Source organism: Lynx canadensis, chromosome D3 (assembly GCF_007474595.2).
Source record: "Lynx canadensis isolate LIC74 chromosome D3, mLynCan4.pri.v2, whole genome shotgun sequence".
NCBI lineage: Eukaryota > Metazoa > Chordata > Mammalia > Carnivora > Felidae > Lynx > Lynx canadensis.
In genome coordinates, this window is record NC_044314.2 from 86998679 (window position 1) to 87025621 (window position 26943).

At 41.6% G+C, this 26943-nt stretch overlaps 1 protein-coding gene across 1 annotated transcript in view; it reads left to right on the forward strand.

The window, feature by feature from the left end:
* Positions 1–26943, forward strand: part of CCDC62 (coiled-coil domain containing 62) — a 44590-nt gene that overhangs the window by 11919 nt on the left and 5728 nt on the right. The window contains 6 exon segments of the mRNA XM_030292492.2: positions 1064–1165; positions 5585–5673; positions 6015–6130; positions 8223–8951; positions 12306–12462; positions 15980–16108. Of these exon segments, the coding sequence (XP_030148352.2) occupies positions 1064–1165; positions 5585–5673; positions 6015–6130; positions 8223–8951; positions 12306–12462; positions 15980–16108 (1322 nt within the window).

Genomic DNA, 26943 nt, shown 5'->3' on the forward strand with positions numbered 1-26943 from the left:
TCTGTGCACCAGAGGGAAGATCAGAATAAGCCTTTCTGAATTCCATTTAGGGCATGCAGTAACCTCCAAGGGGCCTGGAGCACACAGCCCCGAGGGAGGTCATTGTGCAGACATGAACCAGACGGAGTCAGTATTTTCAGTTCTCCTGCACCCCTGAGCCAGTGAGTCGCTGTTGAAATTGTGAAAGTTTATTGTGGTCGATTTAATTTAAAAGACTCAGCCTTCTAAAATCTTGTTCTTATGATGCCTTGACTTGTGCCAAATCGTAGGCTTTGTCTCCATTTGTAGCTTCAGCTAAAACCATAATCACACTGTAAGCCCCTTGACAGCAGGGACAGACTCTGTCATCTCTTTAAAGGATGACAGGGTAATGGACAGTGGACTAGAGAGTGAGGGCAACGAACTCAGTCCGGGTGGACTGGGAAGGCGGCTTTGAGGAGAACATTTGAGCAGAAGCTTGGATGGCGAGAAAAGTAGCCATGTGAGGATCTGGGCCCAGAGCCTTCCAGGCAGAAGGAACAGCAAATACAAAAGCCCTAGGCTGGGTTTTGAGGTTGGGACACGTTCAAGGAACAGAACAAAGAATGGGGAGAGTGACAGTCAGGGCCATGCAAGGCTTAGGGTAGTGAGTTTAGATTTCATCCTAAGTGTGGTAGAGCTTTTAGCGGAGAAGTGACATGAAGAGTTTTACTTTTAAAAGATTACCCTGCGAGTCCTGGTTGGCTCAGTCAGGAGAGCATGTGATTCTTGATCTTGGGGTCGTGAGTTTGAGCCCCACATTGGGGGTAGAGTTTACTTAAAAAAAAAAAAAAAGAATAAGATTACCCTGATTGTTCTTTGGATTCTAGGCTGTAAAAGAGAGGCCAGTCAGGGATATGGAAGCCTGACAAGGGTCACTGCCAGGGATGCAGTGAGATTCAAATATGAGGCATATTTTGGTTGTAGCTCCAACAGGATTTCACATTGATTGGAAAGGGTGCCGAGGGCATGAGGTATTCAGTGTATATAGTCTTCTGGGAACTAGTATTTATTTGAGGACTTTTGTTTTCTTCTATTTGTGAAGAGGATCTAAATGAAAAGACAACAGAAAATAACGAACAACGAGAAGAGATCATTCGCCTCAAGCAAGAGAAAAGTTGCCTACATGATGAATTGGTTTTTACTGGTAAAAATAGAAATTAATTTAAGCGATTGAATAGTTATGTATTTGTAACCTAAACTTTCTATGGTACGACCACAACAGACTGAAGGAATTACACCTCTCTCAAAATAGTAGTTTTTTGTTTTTTGGTTTTTTAAACAGCCTTTAAGGGACAGGGAGGGACCAGGCAGGGAATATTAAAGTCGTTAAAAAAAAAAAAAAAAAAAAAAAGGGCGGGTGCCTGCATGACTCAGTTAAGCATCAGAGTTGGTTTTGGCTCAAGTCATGATCTCATGGTTCATGAGTTCGAGTCTCAGGTCGGGCTCTGGGCTGACAGTGTGGAGCCTGCTTCGGATTCTCTCTCTCTCCTTCTCTGCCCCTCCCCTGCTCTCTTTCGCTCTCTCTCTCTCTCTCTCTCCCCAAAATAAATAAATTTTATTTTATTTTTCGAAATGTTTATTTTTGAGTGGGGGGAAGGGCACAGAGAGAGAGAGAATCTCAAACGAGCTCCTTGCTGCCAACACAGAGCCCAGTGTACAGGCTCAAACCCATGAACCATGAGATCATGACCTGAGCTGAAATCAAGAGTCAGACACCCAGCCGACTGAACCACCCAGACGCCCCCTAAATAAGGAAACTTAAAAAAAAAAAAAAAAAAGCAAATTTATCACTAGTTTAACTTAGGCCCCCTCAAGATAGATATAATATTGCATTCCACCCACCCTCCACCACATTCTCCCACACTGCCCACTGTATATACCCCACTAGTTTCCACTAGTTCAGACCTCTCCCTCTCCACTTCCAGTCGAGAACCACTGATGTATAGTTCTCTCTGTCCTTGCCAGCCAAATTTTATTAGGCTTTCATTCTGGTAGTTTGTATGAGGAAAATCATAGAATTGGAGGTGAAGTTTCAAATAGAATTAATTAAATTGACATATTTGGGGTTTATTTATACATACCCTTAATGCCCTTCCTTCTAGGAGAATAAATTTCTTAAAGGGCAAAATGCATTATTAACATTTTTTCACATAAAATGAAATTCTTAATTTTAAGGTCATGTGATTAAAGATTGGGGAAATGTAGTTTTCTACCAGTAGAGGTCACTGTTTTCATTATTTCTAGGATTGCTGTCTCAAAGTAATCTATTAAAAATGTATGTGTAAATGAGATATACATGTATCCTAAAGTCATATATGTATATATATAGCTTTACAGTTGAATTCAAACAATCTTTGGGTCAGCTTTTGTGTGCCAGGCACTCTGCTAGTTGCTATGAAGCTCATAGGCCCACAGAAAATCTAGTACTATACAGATGTGAACACAACGCTGTGGAGGTCAGAGGAAGGAAGATATTTACAGTATATTCAACCGTCTCCCTTTGTTTTGATTTGGCAATTTTTACTCCTACATCCTATTGTGTATTACTAGGATGTATTATGGATTATGGAATTTGTTAGATAATACTATAATAAATCCATTTTGTGGATAATTTTATTATTTTTTATGTTGATTTATTTTAAATGTTTATTTTGTGCGAGAGGGGGGGAGGGAGGACATGAGTGGGGGAGGCAGCGAGAGGAGGAGAGAGAGAATCCCAAGCGGGCTCCCTGCTGTCAGTGCAGAGCCCCATGCGGGGCTTGACCCCATGAACCGTGGGGTCATGACCTGAGCCGAAACCAAGAGTCAGGCATTTAACCAACAGAGCCACCCAGGCACCCCTCCTAAGCTTATCTCTTAAATACCTTTTCTTTCTTTTCTTTTTATTTTTTTATGTTTATTTATTTATTTTGAGAGAGAGAGAGAGAATGAGAGAGAACACAAGCAGGGGAGGGGCAGAGAGAGAGGGAGACAGAGAATCCCAAGCGGGCTCCATGTCACTGGCGGAGAGCCTGATGCGGGGCTGGAACTCACGAACTGTGAGATCATGACCTGAGCCAAAATCAAGAGTCAGACGCTCAACTGACTGAGCCACCCAGTTTCCCCTCTTAAACACCTTTTCTAGTCATACCACTGTCTCAAACAATTTTTGTGTGTTTAAATTACAAAAGTGAAGGAAGCCTAAAATAATTTTAAAAGGCTTAATATGATAATATCCTGTCAGATGCTATAACTGAAAATGAACACATTTTATTTGAAGCTGGAAGATGTCTTAAGATATCTTAAGATGTCTGTTAAGTTCAAAACTTTTTTTTCTCTCGTTGAAGATGAAGTGCTTCACATAGATGATGTGTTTCTTTGTTTTGTACATAACTGCTTATAAGAAGTTTGCAAATAAAGTGATGATACTAGTTCATATTTCTGGGGTCCTGACTGTCTTGTAAACGAAGCCCCGTGGCACCGAGTGATTGATCGCCTAAGGTCTCCTGGTCAGTAAAAGGCAGAGCCTTGACCGGATGTGGTGGGTGCAGACTACCAGGGCCCTTTCCCCTCTGGTGTCTTTCTTAGGCTGCTCGCTCAGGCAGCTACCAGCAGAGTCCGACATCTCTTTGTTTGCTGGGACCACAGAAAGAGTGGTCCCACCGCTTTGATCTCTCAGCTAAACCCAGCCATGTAGAAAAGTATCTGACCGAGCGAAACACCGATATTTACAGTAGAGTTGCCTCTTATGCACTAGTAGATTATTCTAAAGTCCGAGATTAAGGCAAAGTTCACATATATTTAAAATTACCTGTGAACTCCAAATATGGCTTTTGGTCAGGGGCCGTACTGTATCCAAAGTATCTCGAGTATCTCAAAATACTAGGAATTACACCCAGCGTGTCACAGTGCTGCTAATAATGAGAGGCAAGCGGAACTGAGCCCAGCAGAGAGAGTCACAGATCCACTGTGGGCATTACTTCCAGTTAAACTAGCTGCCATTCCTTTTTTAGTTTTTTCTTTGTGCTTATAATTGAATTCACATAAACTGAATGCAACTCTGCATAAATAGTGCAGGCGCACTGCATTTATATGCTCTCATGATGGTGTTGACGCCTATAATGCAAAGAAATAAATTCAGAACGGAGTAGAAAAGACGTGATAGTTTCAAGCTGACAACGTGGCTTTCACTGAACTTCTCTTCACGTTTTCCATCTTGTGCACGCGGATTACCTTTCAAAGGTGAGATGATGCTGCAGACCCATGTTGGAAGGGCTGAGCATGAGCCACGCTGGGGAGACTGGGCGGCTGTGCACAGACCTGTCTGGCTCCTTCCTGCAGCTGGTGCCCTGACCCCCAGAGCGGCTGTCCAGTGGAGTTACAGTCCGCAGCAAAGCACGGGCCTGTGTCCTCACGTGGTCTTTGCGATGTCCAGATGGAAAGTGACGATAAAAACTTTTGTCCTCTTTCATGTAAAATGAAAATGTAGAAAAGTGACATGTAGAAGGTGTTTTATGAAAGAACCATAGATAGAAGTTACAAATTTTTATTGAGATTGTCTCCGATTTACTTCGAATTCAATTCATGTAGTTACAGGGTCATTTTATACATTTAGTTTGAACTTCTTATAAAGTTACTGATTTTTTCTGAAGTGAAGCATTTATTGTTGATTTCTGATTTCTGTGTGAGTCACTTTATTTCTCCTTTAGTGTAATATTAATGTGTTTTTTTTTTTTTCTGGTACTAGTCTTTGTATAGCACTTCAGATTCTTTTCTTCCTATGGGTTCTCAATTTACCAAGTTCTGAAACCGTTTTATTTATTTATTCATTCATTCATTCATTCACTCATTCATTCTGTTGATAAAGGTAATATGTTGTTTGGGTTTTTGCAATGAAAATGCATTCATAAGTTAGTCATGTAATGTGAACAATTTTTAAAAATTAAAGTAATACATATTTTATCATGCCCCCTCCCCCAAAAAAGAGAGAAAAATAATTGTTATTAATCCTCCCATCCAGGGGCGCCTGGGTGGCGCAGTCGGTTAAGCGTCCGACTTCAGCCAGGTCACGATCTCCCGGTCCATGAGTTCGAGCCCCGCATCAGGCTCTGGGCTGATGGCTCAGAGCCTGGAGCCTGTTTCCGATTCTGTGTCTCCCTCTCTCTCTGCCCCTCCCCCCATTCATGCTCTGTCTCTCTCTGTCCCAAAAAAATAAATAAACGTTGAAAAAAAAAATTTTAATCCTCCCATCCAAAAAAGCTTATTTTAATATTTAATGTACTTGTTCTTAGACTTTTTATCTTTGTGTCCATGTATATAAACGCACAGTGTGATTTGATCATACAGTTGATACAATTCTGGATCTTTTCTTTGACTCAGCATTAATTACACTGTGAAAATTTTCAAGTTTGGTGAAAGATATAGTCAGAATCACAGAAAAAGCTCTTCCCAGCCATGCATTTTGCAAATTTTAAGTTCAGGAACAGGAGGAAAATGTCACTGGAACATTAAATTTTTGGAAATGAAGAGGTTTGTGTTGATACGGCTGATGAAAAATATTTGAATAACATTTGTTGTTAAATAGCACAGAGAGAAAAAAGGAAAGATGAGTTACTTGATATTGCCAAGTCAAAGCAAGAACGTACAGACGCAGAACTACGTAATCTGAGACAGGTACGTCCCCGGTTCCCCTGCCCTTACTGTTAGGTGGGACACGTTTATAAACAAACATCAAATTAGGAAAAGTGTGTGTCTGCCGATTTTTGCTTATGGTGCTTTTAGTGTCCTAAGTACATTAAAGGTATGTCACCTTTAGCATAATCAGTAGGGTTTGGCTTATGGTAACGAAAGGTTAGGAAACCAGTTATACTAACAAATCTCAGTGCTAACATAGGAAAAATTAAAGCAAACATATTTAGCATATGTCTCTAGTCACCATCTGATGTGTTGTAGCATTTGAATGTTGACTCAATACAGTTTTATTGTCACAACTTACTTATCAATATTTATGGCAGATTTATGTAAAACAACAGAGTGATCTGCAGTTTCTTAATTTTAATGTGGAAAATTCTCAGGAATTATTACAGATATATGACTCAAAGATGGAGGAATCAAAGGTTCTGGAATCCAGGTAACCTTAGTAAGATGCTGTTAGTATGACCTTGTATATTATTTTATTGTTCAGTCTGCTTATTAAGTACTTACTGTAGGCCGGTATTGACTGTCATTCCCTAAGGGATAGGGAATAAATATATATGAGCTAGTAATTACCATTATAATCCTGTGTTGTAATGAGACCTGATCTGAGAATTTTAGGTACAATCCTGATTTAGCCACTTGATGAAAGAAATTCATTAGCATTACTTGTGTGTCTGTTGTGTACAAGGCTTTGAGCTCAAGTGGAAACCGCAGAGGTGAATCATGTCCTCTTTCAGGCGCACTTAGTGTGTAGTGTTTAGCACTCACGGGGCTGGGGGTGGGCAAAATAAAGACACCTAGGACATAGCACTTGCCTAAAAGAAATAACGCCAGCGAATGGTATACATAACTGGAGTAGGAGTTCAGCTAGCTGAGGGTGATCTCTGATTTTAGCTGGATTTTCCTGTTTTCCTTGTTAATAGAAGGAGACACCTTTTCATACCTCTAACAAGCAGTGTAGTGTATGAATTAAATCGGTCTCTGTAAAGTTAAAATACAAATATATGAGGTGTGGTTTAATTTAACAGGCATACAGCTGCCCCCACAGTTACATTTAGTCTACTTTTCCAAGCACCAGTGTTACGTGGGAGTCATGACCAGGCACAGGGAATGAGGGCAGGTCCCCACCGCTGGGGGGGTGGGGGGGTGTAACCGCGCAGGTGTGGAGGCCGCCCTGCGCTCCCAGCAGCCCCTTTGCTGGTAGTTAGCAGTTGCAGCGGTGGACGTGGGGAGCGACTGTCCCTCCGGACAGTGTGACTGCTGTGCTTTACTTTTCTTTTGAGGCCTTCTGCTGGGGGGGAAGGGGGGTAGTTACATTTGGCTTTGTGTCCCAGCTGTTGCTGCTGATACTTATCACACCAGCCCAGAGTTGTTTTGCAGGCAAGAGCCCCCATCACACTGGCTTTTTTCCTTGTTTGGACCTCATTGCCCCTGGGAGGCACTTGGGTGAGATGCGTGAAGTTACTCTCTAAGAGCGTGAAATGGCCTGTGCCATTCTAGAAACGTGGGGGTTGAGTTGTCTGAGGGGTCAGAACTCTACAGATCAGAATACCTGAATACATGTGACATGAAGACAGTTTAGTTAACGGTGTATCCTGTTGTATAGTGTTCTTAATCTTCATTTTATGCACACATGCCTTTCTTACTTTAGACCAGCTTTCAGTATATCGCTGTGTAAATATCCAGCAGATAAATGGGTCGGTCATGAATGCAGTATGGTAAACACATTTGGCACTTTCCACTGTATCTCTGTCCCTTGAATCTCTGTCCCCTTTCAGTCCTGGCTTTACTTCTTTTTACTGTGACACTAATAGGAAGGGGAATAACAGACGAATGAACAGGTATTTACGGAATACCTAATGTATGTTAAAGGCTGTCCTGAAGTGCCAGGAGGACTAAAAAGGCCTATACATTAAGAAATTTACAAGTTGGGGCTCCTGGGTGGCTTAGTCTGTTAAGCGTCCGACTCCGGCTGGGGTCATGATCTCACAGTTCGTGGATTTAAGCCCTACATCCGGCTCTGTGCTCACAGCTCAGAGCCTGGAGCCTGCTTTGGATTCTGTGTCTCCCTCTCTCTCTGCCCCTCCCCACCCTTGCTCTGCTCGTGCTCTGTCTCTCAAAAATACATAAACATTAAAAAAAAAAAAAAAGAAAAAACTTATGAGTCTACTGAAAAGACAAGATATATACATGAAAGTTGGTGAACAAAATAGTTATAATAGGAAGTTTGCTGCATGATTAGAGAATACGTACAGTAAAGCAGTAACCGCAGTATAGGCAGTAAGCACGGGGGAGTGGAAGGCAGGAAGGGAAAGTAAGCGTGTGGGCTTGCTGGTCAGAAGACTTCCTTGAAGTCAGGTGGAAATCGGGCTCTGAAGAAAGAATACATGTTCTACCTTACCTTTTCATTTCATACAAATGGGATTTAATAGGATTTAGCTCAACTAATGGGGTTTGAGTGAAATATTTAGAATGACGGTATTAAGTGTATCTTATAACTTACATTTTTTGTAATGCCACCATAGCAGAGACATGTGTTTGTCAGACCTTGAGAATAACCGCCCAAAAGTCGATATTAAGAGAGAGAAAAATCAGAAGTCACTGGTTAAAGATCCAAAATTTGAGACCACGTTGGTTCAGCAAAATAGGTCAGACAAGAGCCCTTGTGATGTATGCAAAGAGAAGAGACTACAGGTTAATACTTCATTTGGGGGGAAAAGCGTAATTGCTGTCTCATCTCTATTTACAAAAGACTTGCTGGAGAAGCAAAAGTCTTGGTCTCTGGGAGGAAAAATGCCGATGGAAGCCGAAAACAAAAGTACATTTTGCAAGATCCATGCAAAGTCACCAAAAGGGAACGGGATAGAGATTCAGAATGAAGAGAAACAACTCTTGGAAACATCAATGTCCTTATCTGATGAGAAACAGTGGCATGATGTTAACGTGTACCTGGGCCTGGCCAGCTGTTCTGGGGCAAAACAACCGGAAAAGCTGAATGTTGAATGTCAAGATGACATGGAAAGGTCTGGAGTCTCCTGTTGCCATAAAAATGAAGCCTGTTTGGGGGAAAGTGACATATGGGAATCCAAGTGCTGCCACCCGAGTAACTTCATAATCGAGGCACCAGGCCACATGTCTGACGTGGAATGGATGAATATTTTCAAGCCTTCCAAAGTGCAAAGAATCGTTCGCCACAAATCCGTGTGTACTTGTGCAGAAAGTGCCAGCGGACGGAAATACAACTCCTCCACGAGGTTAGTGATGTTGGCATTGTTAACCCCCGGGGACCCCACATGCTGTGCTTGGAAATGGAAAGGGCATTAGCCACTCGACGCTCACTGGGAAGCAGAGAGCAGTGTTTGCGAACAGAAATCACGTCTGGGGCCAAACGGTTACTCTCTTCATCACCACATAGACAGTCGAGTTTCTGATTGTGCAAAGAGACCCTATTAGATTCCAGTGAAAAGTTTGTACCTAGGACTGCTTCTGAGGCAAAGGTTTTGTTTGAAAACAAAGCCAGTTGTCATGAGTTGGGCAAATTTTTTTTTTTTTTTTTAAAGCTAACAGTAGGTCACTTTACGGAGCAGAATGCCGCTCTGGAGCATTCCTCACCCCTGGATCCCGTGTGAATCGATAAGCTGTTTTTCTGCAGAGATTACATTCCCTAGACCACAGATAAGAATTTCGCCTCCACCTGCCCCCCCAACCCCCAGTGACATATTTCCGTATCCAACTGCTTCTGCCCTTGTGTCATTTTACATTTCCCAAACCTTCTCACTTTTTGAAATCATGCAAGAAAAATAATATTTGTACATAACAAGCTGAGAAAGGTTAATGTTTTTTTTAAGAGAAGAAAATGGATTAGTCATTAGCATATGCTGCATTATTCAGGCTCATCTTATCGTTAGCCTTGCTGAATCTTGGGCGCCTGGGTGGCTCAGTTGGTTAAGCATCCAACTTTGGCTCAGGTCATGATCTTGCGGTTCCTGGGTACAAGCCCTGCATCAGGCTCTGTGCTGGCAGCTAAGAGCCTGCTTTGGATTCTCTGTGCCACCCTCTATCTCTCTCTGTGCCCCTCCCCAGCTTGTGCTCTCTCCCTCAAAAATAGAGAAACATAAAAAAAACTTGCAGAATCTTGTGGTTGAGGGGCGCTATAATAATGTCTGAAATTTAAAAAAACTTTTTTGGGGGGAGGGGTAGGAGGGAGGGGGGGGGAGAGAGAGAGAGAGAGAGAGAGAGAGAGAATCCCAAGTAGACTCCGTGCTCAGTATGGAGCCTGATGCAGGGCTTGATCCCATGACCCTGAGATAACAACCTGTGCTGAAGTTGAGAGGTGGACCCTCCTCCATCGACTGAGCCACTCAGGTGCCCCAATGTGTGCAATTAAAAAAAATTTTCAGTGTTGTTTATTTTTGGGAGAGAGAGAGAGAGACAGAGCATGAGCAGGTGAAGGGCAGAGAGAGAGGGAGACACACAATCTGAAGCAGGCTCCAGGCTCCGAACTGTCAGCACAGAGCCAAAGTGGGGCTTGAACCCATGAACCATGAGATCATGACCTGAGCTGAAGTCAGACACTCAACCAACTGAGCCACCCAGGCACCCCTGCAATTTTTAAATAAAACCTAGCTCTTGTTCTTAAATTACAGAAAGAATGAATTTTCTATATTGAGAGCCTTATTTCAGTCGTCACGCTGACTTTCATAGGACTTTATGATTAAAATTTCTTTCTGGTAATTTCATTATTTGGATTTTTCTTTGGCCCTTTTAGAAGCCTAAGTCATTTAAAAATCACACATGAGGTTCTGGGTGGCTCAGTTGGTTAAGCATATGGCTCTTGACTTCAGCTCAGGTCGTGATCTTATGGTTCATGGGTTCAAGCCCCATGTCGGGCTCTGCCCTGGCAGTGTGGAGCCTGCTCGGGATTCTCTCTCTCCCTCCCTCTCTCTATCCCTCTGTCTGTCCCTCTCCTTCTTGTGTGCTCTCTCTCTCTCTCTCTCTCTCTCTCAAAATAAATAAACTTAAAAAAAATCATACAGATAGCTATTGCCTGTTGTGAAATTTTAAAGTAAAACGGTGGTGCCACTCAAAGTTATCTATTTGTATTTGTTTTTTACAGATTTTCTTTAAATAATTGCAAGTTATCAGTAGAGCACAACTGCGCATTTTCACTGCTGAGCGAAGAATACACATAGATTACGGGGAAAGTTTATGGTAGTTTTTTTTTAATGTTTGTTGAGTGCATGGTTTAACAACATTATTTAAAAAATTTTTTTTAAGTTTATTTATTTATTTTGGGTGGAGGGAGAGAGAGCATGTGCATGCACACAAAAGGGGAGGGGCAGAGAGAGGGAGAGCCAGAATCCCAAGCAGGCTCCGCACTGTCAGCATAGAGCCTAGTGCGAGGCTCGAACCCACAAACTGTGGGATCATGACCTGAGCCAAATCAAGAGTCAGACACTTACCCAATCAAGCCACCCAGGTGCCCCTTCTTTTTTTTTTTTTTTTTTTTGAGAGAGAGAGCGTGAGCAGGGGAGAGTGGCAGAGGGAGAGAGAATCCTATTTAGGCTCTGTGCTCAGCCCCTATGTTAGGTTTAAGAGCGCAGTGGACATATATGAAATTTAACATAGGAAAGAAATTCAAATTTACATTCGGAGTTTTCTTTCAAGACCCTTTTGACCTCCCTGGTTTGAAATACTTGACAGGACTCGTGCTGCCAGCAGAGGGGCGGGTGCCACACGTCACCTGACAAATGCGTGGCTAAACACAGAAGATAATTATGTTCTCCCTTAGAGTATAAGCACTTACTGTGTACCTACTTATTATCGGGCTGAATGCTCCCGTTTGTCCCACCATCCATGCCAGCCAAGACCACGGGGGGGTTACCTGTGGAGGGAGAAGCCACGGGCAGCCTGCTCCCCTTCAGTTACAGGGCACGTGGGAGGAAGGGGTGCCAGCTTTTGCCATTCACCTCTGCTTTGAGCCAAATATCCTACCCCGAAGCTTGGCTACACAGCTCTGTTCTCCGATAGCGACGGCCTGCAGGAGAAATGAAGAGCCACACTGTGCTGTCCGACTCTCACAAAAGGGTTGGACTTTTAAAAAAAACCATTAACAAAAATCAACTTCACAAACCAAAAACCCAAAATTTTCACAAGTTTAAACCTGTGTTAATTTTCCCCTCCCTTTTGGGATGAGTTTTCCTTCATTTTCTTTTCTTTTCTTTTTCTTTTCTTTTCTTTCTTTCTTTTCTTTTCTTTTCTCTCTCTTTTTTTCTTTTCTTTCTTTTTTTTCTTTCTTCCCTTCTCCTCTCCTTCCCTTCCCTTCCCTTCCCTTCTTTCTTTTTGGAAGGGGGATGGAAATTCCCTATTCTGTTGTTACCCTCTAAGAATTCTGTTTTAATTCTGACTGCAAAGGGTATGCATTAATTGATAATATTCTACTCAATTATTCTCTTCAAATCTCTAATGTTATACTCAAACTTGAGCTTCTTCATTAAAAAGAAAAACAACTTTTTTCCCGTTGAGATAGTTTGAAGTGTAAGAGTATTGGTGACGCATGTTTGCCAGCACTTTAAGATGTCTGTCCCGTTTGGTTTTATCGTTTGTAGTGAGCTGTTTGCCATCCAGCATTCCCACTGTTTGGGTGCTTCAAAATCTGCGGCACGAGAGGATGAGAGATTGATAGAGACAGGGCCCTCTCCTGATACAAAGAACTCACCTAAGATTTTGTTATTCAACAAAGAGGCACCATTGTCCAATGAGAAGGTTTGTATTTTGCTTAGAGATACCCAGCTCATTCAAGCGAGACTCCTCCCCAGCATGCTTTTAATTCTCCTGTAGTACTGTGGTTCGTGTGCTTAATTTTGGTCATTCTTCAGGGTTGTTTTTTTTTTTTTTTTCCTAAACTATGGGACTTTAATTATATCATTTAACTGAAGTCACAGTTACTCACCTTCTGTTTCCTTTAAATATTATTCTATAGGGGTGCCTCGGTGGCTCAGTTGGTTAAGTGTATGACTCTTGGTTTCGGCTCAGGTCATGATCTCACCGTTCATGAGTTCAAGCCCCACAACAGACTCATGCTGACAGTGTGGAGCCTGGTTGGGATTTTCTCTCTCTCTCTGTCTCTCTGTCTCGTCTCTCCTCTGCTCCTCCCACGCTCACACATGTGCGCTCTCTCTCTCTCTCTCTCTCTCAAAATAAATTTTAAAAAACATAAAAAATAAATGTTATTCTATAGAGTTAACTCCAGGCCAGATGTCCCTCAGGCGCTCCTGGTGACTGATAGATACATACATATTACATATATATGTGCATACACATATTTTACATATAACAAAAAAGACTGTAACAAGCAATTGTGCACCTACATTCAGATTTAACATGTTTACCTTTGTCACATTTGTTTTATTTTTCTTGTTCAAGAAATGAAATACTACAGATAAAGTGTGGGTCCCACGTGCCTTCTCCCCTCGCCCACTCCCCCCACCAGTTATCACTATCCTGAAGTTGCATTCATGCTTTTTCTTATGCTTTTACTACTTAAAAACATATATTTAAACATTACATAATGTTTGTGTGTATTTAAAATGTGCATAAGTGGTAAAAGACTGTCTCTATCCTTTTGCGATGATTTTTCCAACTGTGTGAATATTTTGTGACATTTATCCCTGCTGATACTTGAAGACTTAGTCCCTTCATTTTGACTGCTGATCAATATGTAGTCTATTGATTGAATAAATCAGTTTGTTCATGCCCCTCCTGATGGTCAGTGAGGTTGTTACTGCACTGTCACTGTCACACATGAGCCGGTGCCTTCACCATAAATGGGATCTGCATTACAGCTCTGTCAGAGTGAAAATAAAGTTGAAGTGAACTTAATTACTTCTGGCTTTACTTGGGGAAGATAACAGCTATGAAACTGATCTGGGTTCACATCCTTGTTTTGCTTTGTCTTAGCTCAATGACCTCAGTAAAGTTATTTACTTTCTTTGAGCCTCAGTTTCTTCATTTGCAAATATGCAATAATAACATTACACTTGCTTGGTCTAAATGAGATATTTTAGGGCCTGGCCCCTAATGGGTATTTGATGGGTGTTCTCTTTGTTAAAACTTGACCATACTAAGTGTTGACTAGAATCTGGAGCAACTGGGACTTTCATTCACTGGTGGTGGGAAAAGAAAATTCACTTTGAAGAGCACTTGGGTAGTTTCTTAAAAAATTAAATATACATGTACCATATGACCCAGCTATTCCACTAGAGCAATGGAAACACGTCCATACAAAGACTTGCACGTGAATACTCAAGCAGCTTTATTTGTATTAACTGAAAAACTGGAAACAACCCAAATATACATCAGTAGGTGAATAGACAAAATGATGCCCGCATGCAGTGAGGGTACTTCTCAAGAGTACAAAGGCATAAACTACTTATGATACACAGCACAGGTGAATCTCAAGATGATTATGCTGAATGAAAGATGCCACATAGACAAAAATATGAATGTGTTTATATAAAATTCCAGAAAAGGCAAACTAGTCTCTGGTGACAGAAGACATCAGTGTTGGCTGGGAATGGGTGGACCGACTCCAGCAGGAATTCCCAGGGGGCATAGGTTTGCTTCCCTGTCCGTTGTGGGTGTGGTGTCAGGGCTGTGTACATAGGTAAAACTCAGCATATTATGTAGCTTAATTGTATAGTTTTTTAAAACATTTATTTTGAGACAGAGACAGAACGCGAGTGGGGGGAGGGCAGGGAGAAAGGGAGACCCGAATCCGAAGCAGGCTTCAGGCTCTGAGCTGTCAGCACAGAGCCCAACGCAGGGCTTGAACTCACAAGCCACCAGATTATGACCTGCGCTGAAGTCGGACACCCAACCACTGAACCACCTAGATACCCCAACTTAACTGTGTAGTTAATTATATGTTGATTATACCTCAGAGCTGTTAATTTTTAAACATTTGTTTAAATGTTTATTTTGAGATAGAAACAGCACAAGTAGGGGAGAGGCAGAGAGAGACAGAGACACAGAGTCCGAAGCAGGCTCCAGGCTCTGAGCTGTCAGCACAGAGCCCAACGCAGGGCTTCAACTCATGAGATCATGACCTGAGCTGAAGTCAGACACTTAACCGACTGAGGCCCCAGGTGCCCCTCAGAGATGTTAATTTTTTCAAAGCTGTTAGTATGAGAGGAAATGTCAGTAACTACCTTTCAGTTCTTGTGAGACCTTTTTTTCAGGGTTGGTACCTAGTTTTTGAGGCAGTGTATATATTACATGCTTATGTTGTCCATATATATGTATATATTTGTGTGTGTGTGTGTGTATGTGTGTGCACGCGCACGTGCTCACACACACAGATGTATTCACTCAGCAGGTATTTATTAAATGTCTTCTAAATCCAGGTCAGTAGTGATCATCTTTGTTCCTGGAACATTAGACTTCACTTTTCTTAGCAAAAAATAGTCTAGGTACTTTCAAGAGTGGTTGTCATGCTAAACTTTAGATGCCAAAGTTGAAAATTAAACAAGAACAAATTAAGGCACATATCCACATATTTTTATATTATTTGTTTAAAATTTTTTAATGTTTATTTATTTTTGAGAGAGAGAGAGAGACTGAGCACCAGCAGGGGAGGGGCAGACAGAGAGGGAGACACAGAATCTGAAGCAGCCTCCAGGCTCTGAGCTGTAAGCACAGATCCCGACTCGGGGCTCAAACTCACAAACAGTGAGATCATGACCTGAGCTCGTAAGCTTAACTGACTGAGCCACCCAGGTGCCCCTTAAAAGCTTACAAGCGTTTAATGTTAAAATTACATTTTGCAAGTATTTTGAAATACTAATTAGCATGATAATTATGACTTTGGAAAGTTAATTTAGGAGAGTTAATGCCTAGGATTTTTGTTTTTTAAAGATTTTATCTTTAAGTAATCTCTACACCCAGTGTGGGGCTCCAACTTACAACCCCAAGATCAAGAGTTGCACGCTCTACCTACTGAGACAGCCAGGGGCCCCAGCCTAGGATTCTTTTTATCGCATGGATGTTACTTAATTAGTTGTAAGGTCTGTTGAAGTCAAATTATTTAGCAAAGTAGGTTCTAAGAAATAAATGGAATTTGGTTCTTCTAGTATTTCATGTCCAGCTTTGATATGTAATGCCTAAAGTCAAATAAACATTAGTGGGTGGTTAACATTTGTGTTTATCACACTGTGCTTGTAAACATAAACATTTCAAAACGCTTCTTGATTTCTTGAATGCTGACGTTGTGTTGTCTTCCCAGGACGACTTTTCGCCCACAAGCAAGCTCCAGCGTTTGCTGGCAGAGTCTCGGCAGATGGTTACGGACCTGGAGTTGAGTACCCTGCTCCCCATCAGCTCTGAGAGTTTCAGCAGCAGTGCCAATATGTATGTGGTTACTTTTCCTTAACCCCCTCTGTGTATCCGAATACTCCACTGAGTACTCTCGCGCAGATGTCACTGGTCGGGCATCCCTTTCTGCTAGAAGGAAAGTTCCTGTATGTCTCTGAGACAGAGAGGTAGCACACTGGCTTCGAGGACGAGGGAAAAATCACACAAAAAGTCACTGTGCCCCAATTCCTCTTTCTAATTACCTGGGCGTATGAATATAAATTCTTGGGATATAAGATTACATATTTACTATAGAAAACTTCAAATACAGAAGTAGGAAGAATATTAAAATCACAGACCTTCAACGTTCTGCCATTTTATCTTCCCCTATCCATACATGTTTTCTTAGCATTTTGAAGCAAATCCTAGACATCATATCATTTCACTCATAAAAACTTCATTATGTGGGGTACCTGGGTGGCTTAGTCAGTTAAGCGTCTGACTTCGGCTCAGGTCATGATCACAGTTCATGAGTTCGAGCCTGCATTGGGCTCTCTGCCGTCAGCGCAGAGCCTGCTTCGGATCCCTTTGTCTACCTCTCTCTCTGCCCCTACCCCACTCGCACTCTCCCTCTATCTCAAAGTAAATGAACATTAAAAACAACAACAACAAGAGAAAACAAACAAAAATAATAACTCAGGGACACCTGGGTGGCTCAGTAGGTTAGGCATCCAACTTCGGCTCAGGTCATGATCTCACAGTTTGTGGGTTCAAGTCTTGCATTAGGCTCTGTCCTGACAGCTCAGAGCCTGGAGGCTTCTCTGGATTCTGTGTCTCCCTCTTTCTCTGGCCCTCTCCCGCGTATCTTTCTCTTTCAAAAATAAACATTTAAAAATTTTTTAAAACTTTATTATGTATCTTTCACAGATAAGGATTTAAAAAAAATAGTTTTAAAACACTGTCATACCCAGCCAAGTTAACAATAACTTGTTAATATCAACCTAATGACTAAACCATGTTAAGTTTTCCCTATTACTCTAAAAAATGCCTTTTACTCTTTATTTAAATCAACCAAGGGTCCATACTTGGCATTTGGATATGTCCTTTAAAGTCTGTCTTGGGGTGCCTGGGTGGCTCAGTCGGTTAGGAGTTCGACTTCAGCCCAGGTCACGATCTCGCAGTCCGTGAGTTCGAGCCCCGCGTCAGGCTCTGGGCTGATGGCTCAGAGCCTGGAGCCCTGCTTCCGATTCTGTGTCTCCCTCTCTCTCTGCCTCTCCCCCGTTCATGCTCTGTCTCAAAAATAAATAAAACGTTAAAAAAAAAAAAAAGATTTAAAAAAAAAAAAGTCTGTCTTAAGGGGCATCTGGCTGGTTCAGTCAAAAGAGCACACTACTCCTGATCTCAGGCTCATGAGTTCGAGCCCCACATTGGGTGTAGAGTTTACTAAATAAATAATAAATAAATAAATAAATAAATAAATAAATAGAAATAGAGTCTCAATCACTGGCAGTCCTTCACCATCTTCCTTCCTCCTTTTTCTTCTTCCTCTTTCTTCTCTTCTTCCCTTTGTTTTTTTTTTTTTTTTTTTTCTTGCCATTTAGTTGTGAAGAAACACTGGGTGATTTGTCCTGTAGAATTTCCCGCGTTCTGGATCTTGCTAATTGTCCTCATTGTTATTTAACACATTCCTGTGTCCTCCATGATCCTAAGAACTGGTATTTAGATCTAGTGACTTGGTTAGACTTGGGATCAATTTGGTGTTTTCCTTTCGGCATCCTGCCTCACTGGCGATGCTGCCTGCTGCCTACTCCCCATCACATCAGGAGGACCCGGATCTCTGGTTGTGCACCTGTGGATGTAAAGGGTCATTGGAAGTTCAAGAGTTGGTCAGGCCCGAGCTTTTATATTTATGAAGTTTCACTTAATGATTTAGCATTCTTGATTACTGTTACTTAGAGCTATTATTCATTAGCAATTGCAACATACTCATGCTAAATCTGTCATTCTTTTGGGGGAGTGTTTTACATGTTAATTTAACTGCTTTTCTGAGCCCAGTAACATTTCAGTAGCAATGATGTAAGTTGCTTTGTGGATTTTATAGCCTTAATATAAATAGTGAAAAGAGCATTGAACTTGAAATCGGGATAACTGGGGTTCCAGTTTCCTATCTCTAAAATAAGAGCTTAGAAACTGAGGCTTTAAATTTAAGATTCCAGGTACATTACTTGGGTGTGCTGTGTGCATAAGATATATGAAAGCCACAGAGTTAAACTTCTTTGTGTCCCTGACCAAAAAAACTAAAATAAAAAAGGTCCGTACAAACACTGAAATACTCTTTTAAAATCGGCTTTGTACGAGGTAAAAGATCTATATGCTGAAAACCATAGAAAGATTATGAAAGAAACTGAAGAAGACACAAAGAAATGGAAAAAACATTCCATGCTTATGGATTGGAAGAACAAATATTGTTAAAATGTTGATACTACCCTAAGCATCTACACATCCAACGCAATCCCTATCAAAATGATACCAGCATTCTTCACAGAGTTAGAACAAATAATCCTAAAATTTGTATGGCAACCACAATGACCCTGAATAGCTAAAGTAATGTTGGAAAAGAAAACCAAAGCTGGAGGCATCACAATTCTGGACTTCAAGATGTATTACAAAGCTGTACTCATCAAGACACTATGGTACTGGCACAAAAACAGACACATAGATCAATGGAAAAGAATAGAGAACCCAGAAATGGACCCATAATATATGGCCAACTAGTCTTCGACAAAGCAGGAAAGAGTATCTAATGGAAGAAAGACAGTCTCTTTAGCAAATGGTGCTGGGAGAACTGGACAGAACATGCAAAAGAATGAACTGGCACCAAGAACCATAAAATATCTAGGAATAAACCTAACCAAAGAGGCGAAAAATCTACACACTGAAAACCATAGAAAGCTTATGAAAGAAATTAAAGAAGACACACAAAAAATGGAAAAATATTCCATGCTCATGGATTGGAAGAACTTATATTGTTAAAATGTCAATAGTGCCCAAAGCAATCTACATATTCAACGCAATCCCTATCAAAATAACATCGGCGTTCTTCACAGAGCTAGAACAAACAATTCTAAAATTTGTATGGAATCAGAAAAGACTCCGAATAACCAAAGCAATCTTGAAAAAGATAACTGAAGCCGGAGGCATCACAATCCTGGACTTCAAGCTATACTACAAAGCTGTCATCATCAAGACAGTATGGTACTGGTGCAAAAACAGACACTCAGATCAATGGAACAGAATAGAGAACCCAGAAATGGGCCTACAAATGTATGGCCAACTAATCTTTGACAAAGCAGGAAAGACTATCCAACGGAATAAAGACAGTCTCGTTAGCAAGTGGTCTGGGAAAACTGGGCACGAACATGCCAGAAGAATGAACCTGAACCACTTTCTTACACCATACACAAAAGAAACTCAAATGGATGAAATACCTAAATGTAGACAGGAAACCATCAAAATCTATAGGAGAAAATAGGCAGCAACCTCTTTGATTTAGGCCACAGCAACTTCTTACTTGACATGGTCTCCAGAGGCAAGAGAAATAAAGCAAAAAGGGCCTCACTTCTGCACAGCAAAGGAAACCATCAACAAAACTAAAGGCAACCGACAGAGGGGGTCGCCTGGGTGGCTCGGTTGGTTAGTTTCTGACTTCCGCTCAGGTCATGATCTTGTGGTTTGTGAGTTTGACCCCTGCATCCGGCTCTTTGCTGTAAGCACAGAGCCTGCTTTGGATCCTTCCCCTGCCCTGTCCTTCTTTTTCTCTTTCAAAAATAAATAAACATTTTTAAAAAAATAGGCAACCGATGGAATGGGAGAAGATATTTGCAAATGACATAATGGATAAGGTTAGTATCCAAAATCTATAAAGAACCCACCAAACTCAATACCCCAAAAACAAATAATCCAGTGAAGAAATGGGCAGAAGACATGAATAGACACTTTTCCAAAGAAGACATCCAGATGGCTAACAGGACACATGAAAAGATGCTCAACATCACTCATCATCAGGGAAATACAAATCAAAACTACAATGACATACATCCTCACACCTGTCAGGAGTGGCTAAAATTAACAATTCAGGAAACAACAGATGTTGGTGAGGAACCTTTTGCACTGTTGGTGGGAATGCAAACTGGTGCAGCCACTCTGGAAGACAGTATGAAGGTTCCTCAGAAAATTAAAAATAGACTACCATACAACTCAGCAACTGCACTACTAGGATTTTATCCAAAGTATACAAAAGTATATAAAAATGCTGATTTGAAGGGGCACATGCACCCCAATGTTTATAGCAGCGCTATCAACAATAGCCAAATTATTTATGGAAAGAGCCCAAATATCCATTGACTGATAAATGGATAAAGAAGATGGGTATGTATACACACACACACATGCGCGCGTGCACAAGCGCATGATGGAACTTACTTGGCAATGAAAAAGAATGAAATCCTGCCATTTACAACAATGTGGATGGAAATGGAGGGTATCATGCCAAGGTGAAATAAGTAAGAAAAAGACATATCATATAATTTTGCTCATATGTAGAATTTGAGAAACTCAACAGATGAACATAGCAGAAGGAAAGGAAAAATAAGATAAAACAGAGAGGGAGGCAAACCATAAGAGACTCCTAAATACAGAGAACAAACTGAGGGTTGCTGGAAGTTGTGGGGGGATGGGTTAAATGGGTGAGGGGCATGAAGGAGGGCACTTTTCGGGATGAGCACTGGGTATTACATGTAAGAGATGAATCATGGATTCTACTCCTTAGCCAACTGAGCCACCCAGGCGCCCCTCACTGGATTGTACTCCTGAAGCCAAGACTACCCTGTATGTTAACTAACTTGAATTAAAAAAATGAAATAAAATAAGATCAACTTTGTAGACTTTAATGCCTAAGTACTTATTCCTTAATGAAAACCAACACAGATCGTTAGTTCAGTAAGTTTAGATAAATGTATATATACACTCATTTAACCAATATCCCAGTCAAGATACAGAACATTTCCATCACCCCAGAAAGTTCCCTCATGTTCTTTGGCGTGGACTCCCCCTTTCCCCTACTCCAGGGAGCTACTGCTCTGATTTTGATCATGGAAGAATAGTTGGCCTATTCTAGAACTTCGTATAAATGCAGTCATATGATATGTACTCTTTGTCTAGCTTCTTTCAATAGAACTCTTTTGAGATCTGTCCATGTTGTTGTGTATACTGGTACTTCACTCCTTTTTATTGCCGATCAGTATCCATTGTATGACGAGACCACAGTTTGTTTATTCACCTGTTGATGGGACATGTGGGTTGTTTGCAGTTTGGGGCTATAATGAATAAAGCTGCTATGAACATTTTTATTTTATTTTTTTTTTTGAACATTTTTTATATAAACCTTTTGTAAAATGGAAATATGTTTTTATTTTCTCTAAGGAAAATACCTAGAAATAGAATCACTAGTTATAGGACAGGTGCATGCTTAACTTTTTAATAAACTGCCAAAGTGTTTTTTCAGGGTGGTTTGTACCATTTGCATCCCTGCCAGCAGTGTATGAACATTCCAGGTGCTCCACATCCTCACCAGTGCTTGGTTTGTCAGTTTGTTTTGATTTGATTTGATTTTTTTTTTTTTAACGTTATCTATTTTTGAGACAGAGAGAGACAGAGCGTGAATGGGGGAGGGGCAGAGAGAGAGGGAGACACAGAATCGGAAGCAGGCTCCAGGCTCTGAGCCATCAGCCCAGAGCCCGAGGCGGGGCTCGAACTCACGGACCGCGAGATCGTGACCTGAGCCGAAGTCGGACGCCCAACCGACTGAGCCACCCAGGCACCCCTTGTCAGTTTGATTTTAGCCATCCTGATAAATGTGAAGTGGCATCTGGTTGCCATTTATTATTTTGTTGTTGTTTTTTGACAGAGCGTGAGTGGGGGAGGGGCAGGCAGAGGATCTGAAGCGGGCTCCCCGATGACAGCAGAGAGCCCAGTGTGGGGCAGGGGCCCCGGAACTCACAATGGGCTGAGCCACCCAGGTGCCTCATGTGGTTGCCATTTAATTTCCATTTTCCTGATAACCTAATGATATGCATCTTTTTGTGTGCTTATTGGCTCTTTATATACTTTGTGAAGTGTCTGTTTCAAGTCTTTTGCCCATTTTAAGTTTGAGTTGTTTCCTTTATTATATTCGGTTGTAAGGGTTCTTAATATACTCTGCACACAAGGCCTCTGTCTTTTGTCAGATATGTTGCAAATATTTTCTCCCACTTTGTGGTTTGCCTTTTTATTTTAAGTGTCTTTTGAAGAGCAGAAATATAAATGTTGATGAAGTCCAGTTTATCAACTTTTTTAAGTGGCAGTTTTTGTGTCCTGAGAAATCTGCCCCAAGGTTGTAAATATTGTCTCCTCCTGAAAGTTCTAAGGTTCTGTTTAGGTCTATGGTTTATCTCAATTAATTTTTGCAGATGGTATGAAGTGAGGATCTGGTTCATTTTTCTTCACATAGGTATCCAGTTCCAGCACCATTTGGTGAAAAGACTGCCCTTCCCAGTTGAATTACTTTTGGCAACTCTGTTGAAACTCAGTTGACCGTATATGCAAGGGTCTGTTTTTGGAGTCTCCAATCAGTTCTGTTGATCTGGTAGCCCTCCTTATGCCACGCTGTATTGATTATATAACTCTGTGGAGGGTCTTGAAATCAGGTAGTATACATGCTCTACTTCTTTTTTGCAAAATTGCTTTGTCTACTCTAGATCTCTTGCAGGTCCATGGGAGTTGTAGAGTCAACTTGTCAATTTTTACAAAGATACAGTTGGATATTGTGATTTCATTGAATTTATAGATCACTTGGGGAAGAATTGACATTTGTGAACAGAGTATATCTCCATATAGTTTGTTTGTTTGTTTGTTTGTTTGTTTATAGACCTAAATAAAGGCCTTCCTTCATTTCTCTTATTTTGTAATTTTCGTAGGCGTCTTGCTTTTGTAAATGTATTGCTAATATTTGGTTTATGCTGCTATTATACATGGCACTTTAAATTTCACTAATTGCTGATGGTATAAAGAACTGCAGTTGACTTTTTTTTTGTAAATTGCCCCTATCTAAATTCACCTATGCTGGTAGGTTTTCTATAGGTGGTTAGGGATTTCTACATGGACAATCATGTCATTTGTGAACAAAGAATATCTTTTCTGATCTGTATGCCCTATGTCTTTTTCTTACCTTATCGCTCTGGCTAAGACCTCCAGATCAGTGTTGGACAGAAAAGTGAGGGCAGACGTCCTTGCCTTGTTCCATGAAATACTCTCTGGGGCACTGCTTGCTTGGTTCCTCATCACATTGGTGTTTTGGTAGATTCAGAGTTCCGTGGAGTGGTTTCCATGTGACACAGATGATCTGAACTAAAACATTATCCATTTTATTTTATTGCTCTTTTTTAGGATTTATTTTTAAGTAATCTCTACACCCAATATGGGGCTCGAACTCACAACCCCGAAACCAAGTCTCACACTTCACTGACTGAGACTACCAGGCACCCCAAGACCATTAACCATTTTAGAATCAACATGATCATCGCCATGATCTTCAACAGGTAGTCACAAGATTGCCTGAAAGAATAATGGGCTCCAGGGCACCTGGGGGGCTCAGTCGGTTTAAACGTCCAACTCTTGATTTCAGCTCAGGTTATGGTCTCATAACCTTGAGTTCAAGCCCTGCCTCGGCTCTGTGCTCACAGCGCAGAGCCTGCTTGGGATATTCTCTCTCTCTCCTCTCTCTCTGTCCCTCTCCCGCTCATGCACGCTCTCTCTCTCAAAATAGATAAACAAACATTAAAAAAAAGAATGGGCTCCAAAAAAAGTGATTTTTAAAAGAATATCTACCATGTATCCCACATAAGCTTTTCAAAGGAGAAACTTTAATGGACTTTGTGGTGTTTTCTGGGAAGAAAGATTTTTTTTCTTGACAGATTCTTTGAAGCATTAGTGAAGCAATTTATTTTACATTGGGGCAGAAAGTATTTTTAAGTATTCATAAGGGTTTTTTTAAACAGCTTTACTGAGATATAATGTATATACCATCACGTTCTTCTATGTGAAGTGTACAATCCAGTGGTTTTAGTGTATTTTACAAAGTATGCGACTGTCACCATAATCTAACTTCGAACATTTTCATCATCCCCAAAGAAAGTCCGTACCCATTAGCAGTCCCTCCCCCTTCCCTCTCCCCTAGCCCCTGGCGGCTAATTATCGATCTCCTTTTTTTCTCTTTGGATTTGTTAGGCAGAGATTTTTAACCAGAGTTTGTTGAATAGAATTCAGGGGATCCATAAACTTTGATGTGAATAAAAAACACACATAAGCTTATTTTAATTAACCTCTGGTTGAAATTTAGCACTTCCTTCAATTCTGGATATAGGAAACAAGTCATAGGAGTACACAATACCTATGACTTTGTTCCTAGTAGAGATCACAGATGGCTTCAGATCACATTACAGTCATTACAGGTATCTTGAGATACCCTTTATACTTAGCACTGGCTCAGAATTACAGAATATTAGACCTGCTACTAGATCGTATCATTTAATCCTTTACTATAGAAAAGGGGCGCCTGGATTCCTGATCTTGGGGTTGTGAGTTCAAGCCCCATATTGGGCCTAGAGCTTACTTTAAAAAAAAAAAAGAGTCTTGGGGCACCTGGCTGGCTCATTTGGAGGAACCTGAGACTCTTGATCTTGGGTTGTGAGTTCGAGCCCTTCATTGGGTATAGACGTTATTTAAATGAAACTTAAAAAATAAAGAGTACATATATTTTAAAAAATTTTTAATGTTTATTTTAATTTTTGAGAGGGAGAGAGAGAGAGACAGAGCATGAGCAGGGGAGGGGCAGAGAGAGACAGAGACAGAATCTGAAGCAGGTTCCAGGCTCCGAGCTGTCAGCACAGAGCCCGATGTGGGGCTTGAACCCACAAACCACGAAATCATGACCTGAGCTGAAGTCAGACGCTTAACTGACTGAGCCACCCAGGCACCCCAGTAGGACACTTTTTATACAGTTATATAACTGTATACAGTTATATACAGGACAGTTTTTATACAGTGTATACAGTTTTATACACCCCAGTAGGACAGTTTTTATACAGTTTTTATACAAGTCATTAAGAAATAGATAAGTCCTGTAAGCAATATGGCACTTTATCTTGAGAAAGACCTGAAGTTTGCATGTGGAATTGGGTGTTGGGGAGGTGGCAGCTTATGATTCACTGGGATGAGGGAAGAAGGTACTTGGCTGGGAAGTTATAGCAGCAGATGTGGATGGGGTGGCTTTTAACACACACGGGGAAACTGGGGGAGGGCAGTGGATGTTTGAGGGGTGCAGGTGTGTGTCTGTATTCCGGCATGCCATGGCTCAGGCAACTGGGCACAATTTACCTAGCGTTTCTTGTGGACAAAATTGCAGGTAAATAAATGCAAACTTCACATTAGGCCCAAATTGCTCCCTAATATATCGGCTGTGTTGGAACAAATTCATATTTTCAAAACAAGTGTTCGAGCAGAACTGTCTTTCAGTATAATCTACCCGGCCAACTCCTAGTCATTCTCATGGCCTCAGGCTCCTAACCTCTACTGTAGGGTTGTTGTTTTTTTTAAGTTTATTTATTTTGAGAGAGAGAGAGTGGTGAGGTGAGCAGGCAAAGAGAGAAGGGGAGAGAGAGAAAGAGAGGAGAAAGAGAGAGAGAGAATCCCAAGTAGGCTCCACACTGCCAGCATGGAGCCTGACATGGGACTCGAACCCATGAACTGTGAGATCATGACCTGAGCCAAAACCAAGAGTCAGACGCTTAAGCAACTGAGCCACGCAGGTGCCCCTCTTCTGGAGGGTTTTATGTCAAATTCCTATCTAAGATATAATCGATAGCTCCCTCGCTTTTGTCCTCATAGCAGGACTTTGTATGTATGTGTCCATATACGTATCTCCATGAGAGCACAGGTCACAGTGCAGGATAGCAGATTACATACATGTCCTCCCCTCCTCTGTGAGCACTTTCGGGAGCCCCTCATACTCATTTTGGCATTCCTAGTTGTAGAACACACAGTACCTGCTAGAGGACGCTCAGTAAATACCTGGAATGGACATGATCAGAAAAAAGACAAAACAAGGGTGCGTGGGTGGCTTAGTCGGTCAAGCGTCTGACTTCGGCTCAGGTCATGATCTCACAGCTCATGAGTTCGAGCCCTGTGTCGACAGCTCAGAGCCTGGAGCCTGCTTCAGATTCTGTGTCCCCCTCTCTCCCTGCTCCTTCCCCACTTGTGCTGTCTCTCTCTCTCTCTCAAAAATAATAAATGTTAAAAAATTCAAAAAAAAGAAAAAGACAAAACAGTAACCTCAGCTAGAGAATGAAAAAAAATGCTAAAGCCGCTTGAGGTTGGTTGAAACTTGGTTTAAGAGAATTTTGGAGGGGCGCCTGGGTGGCGCAGTCGGTTAGGCGTACCGACTTCAGCCAGGTCACGATCTCGCGGTCCGTGAGTTTGAGCCCCGCGTCAGGCTCTGGGCTGATGGCTCAGAGCCTGGAGCCTGCTTCGATTCTGTGTCTCCCTCTCTCTCTGCCCCTCCCCCGTTCATGCTCTGTCTCTCTCTGTCCCAAAAATAAATAAACGTTGGGGCGCCTGGGTGGCGCAGTCGGTTAAGCGTCCGACTTCAGCCAGGTCACGATCTCGCGGTCTGTGAGTTCGAGCCCCGCGTCGGGCTCTGGGCTGATGGCTCGGAGCCTGGAGCCTGTTTCCGATTCTGTGTCTCCCTCTCTCTCTGCCCCTCCCCCGTTCATGCTCTGTCTCTCTCTGTCCCAAAGATAAATA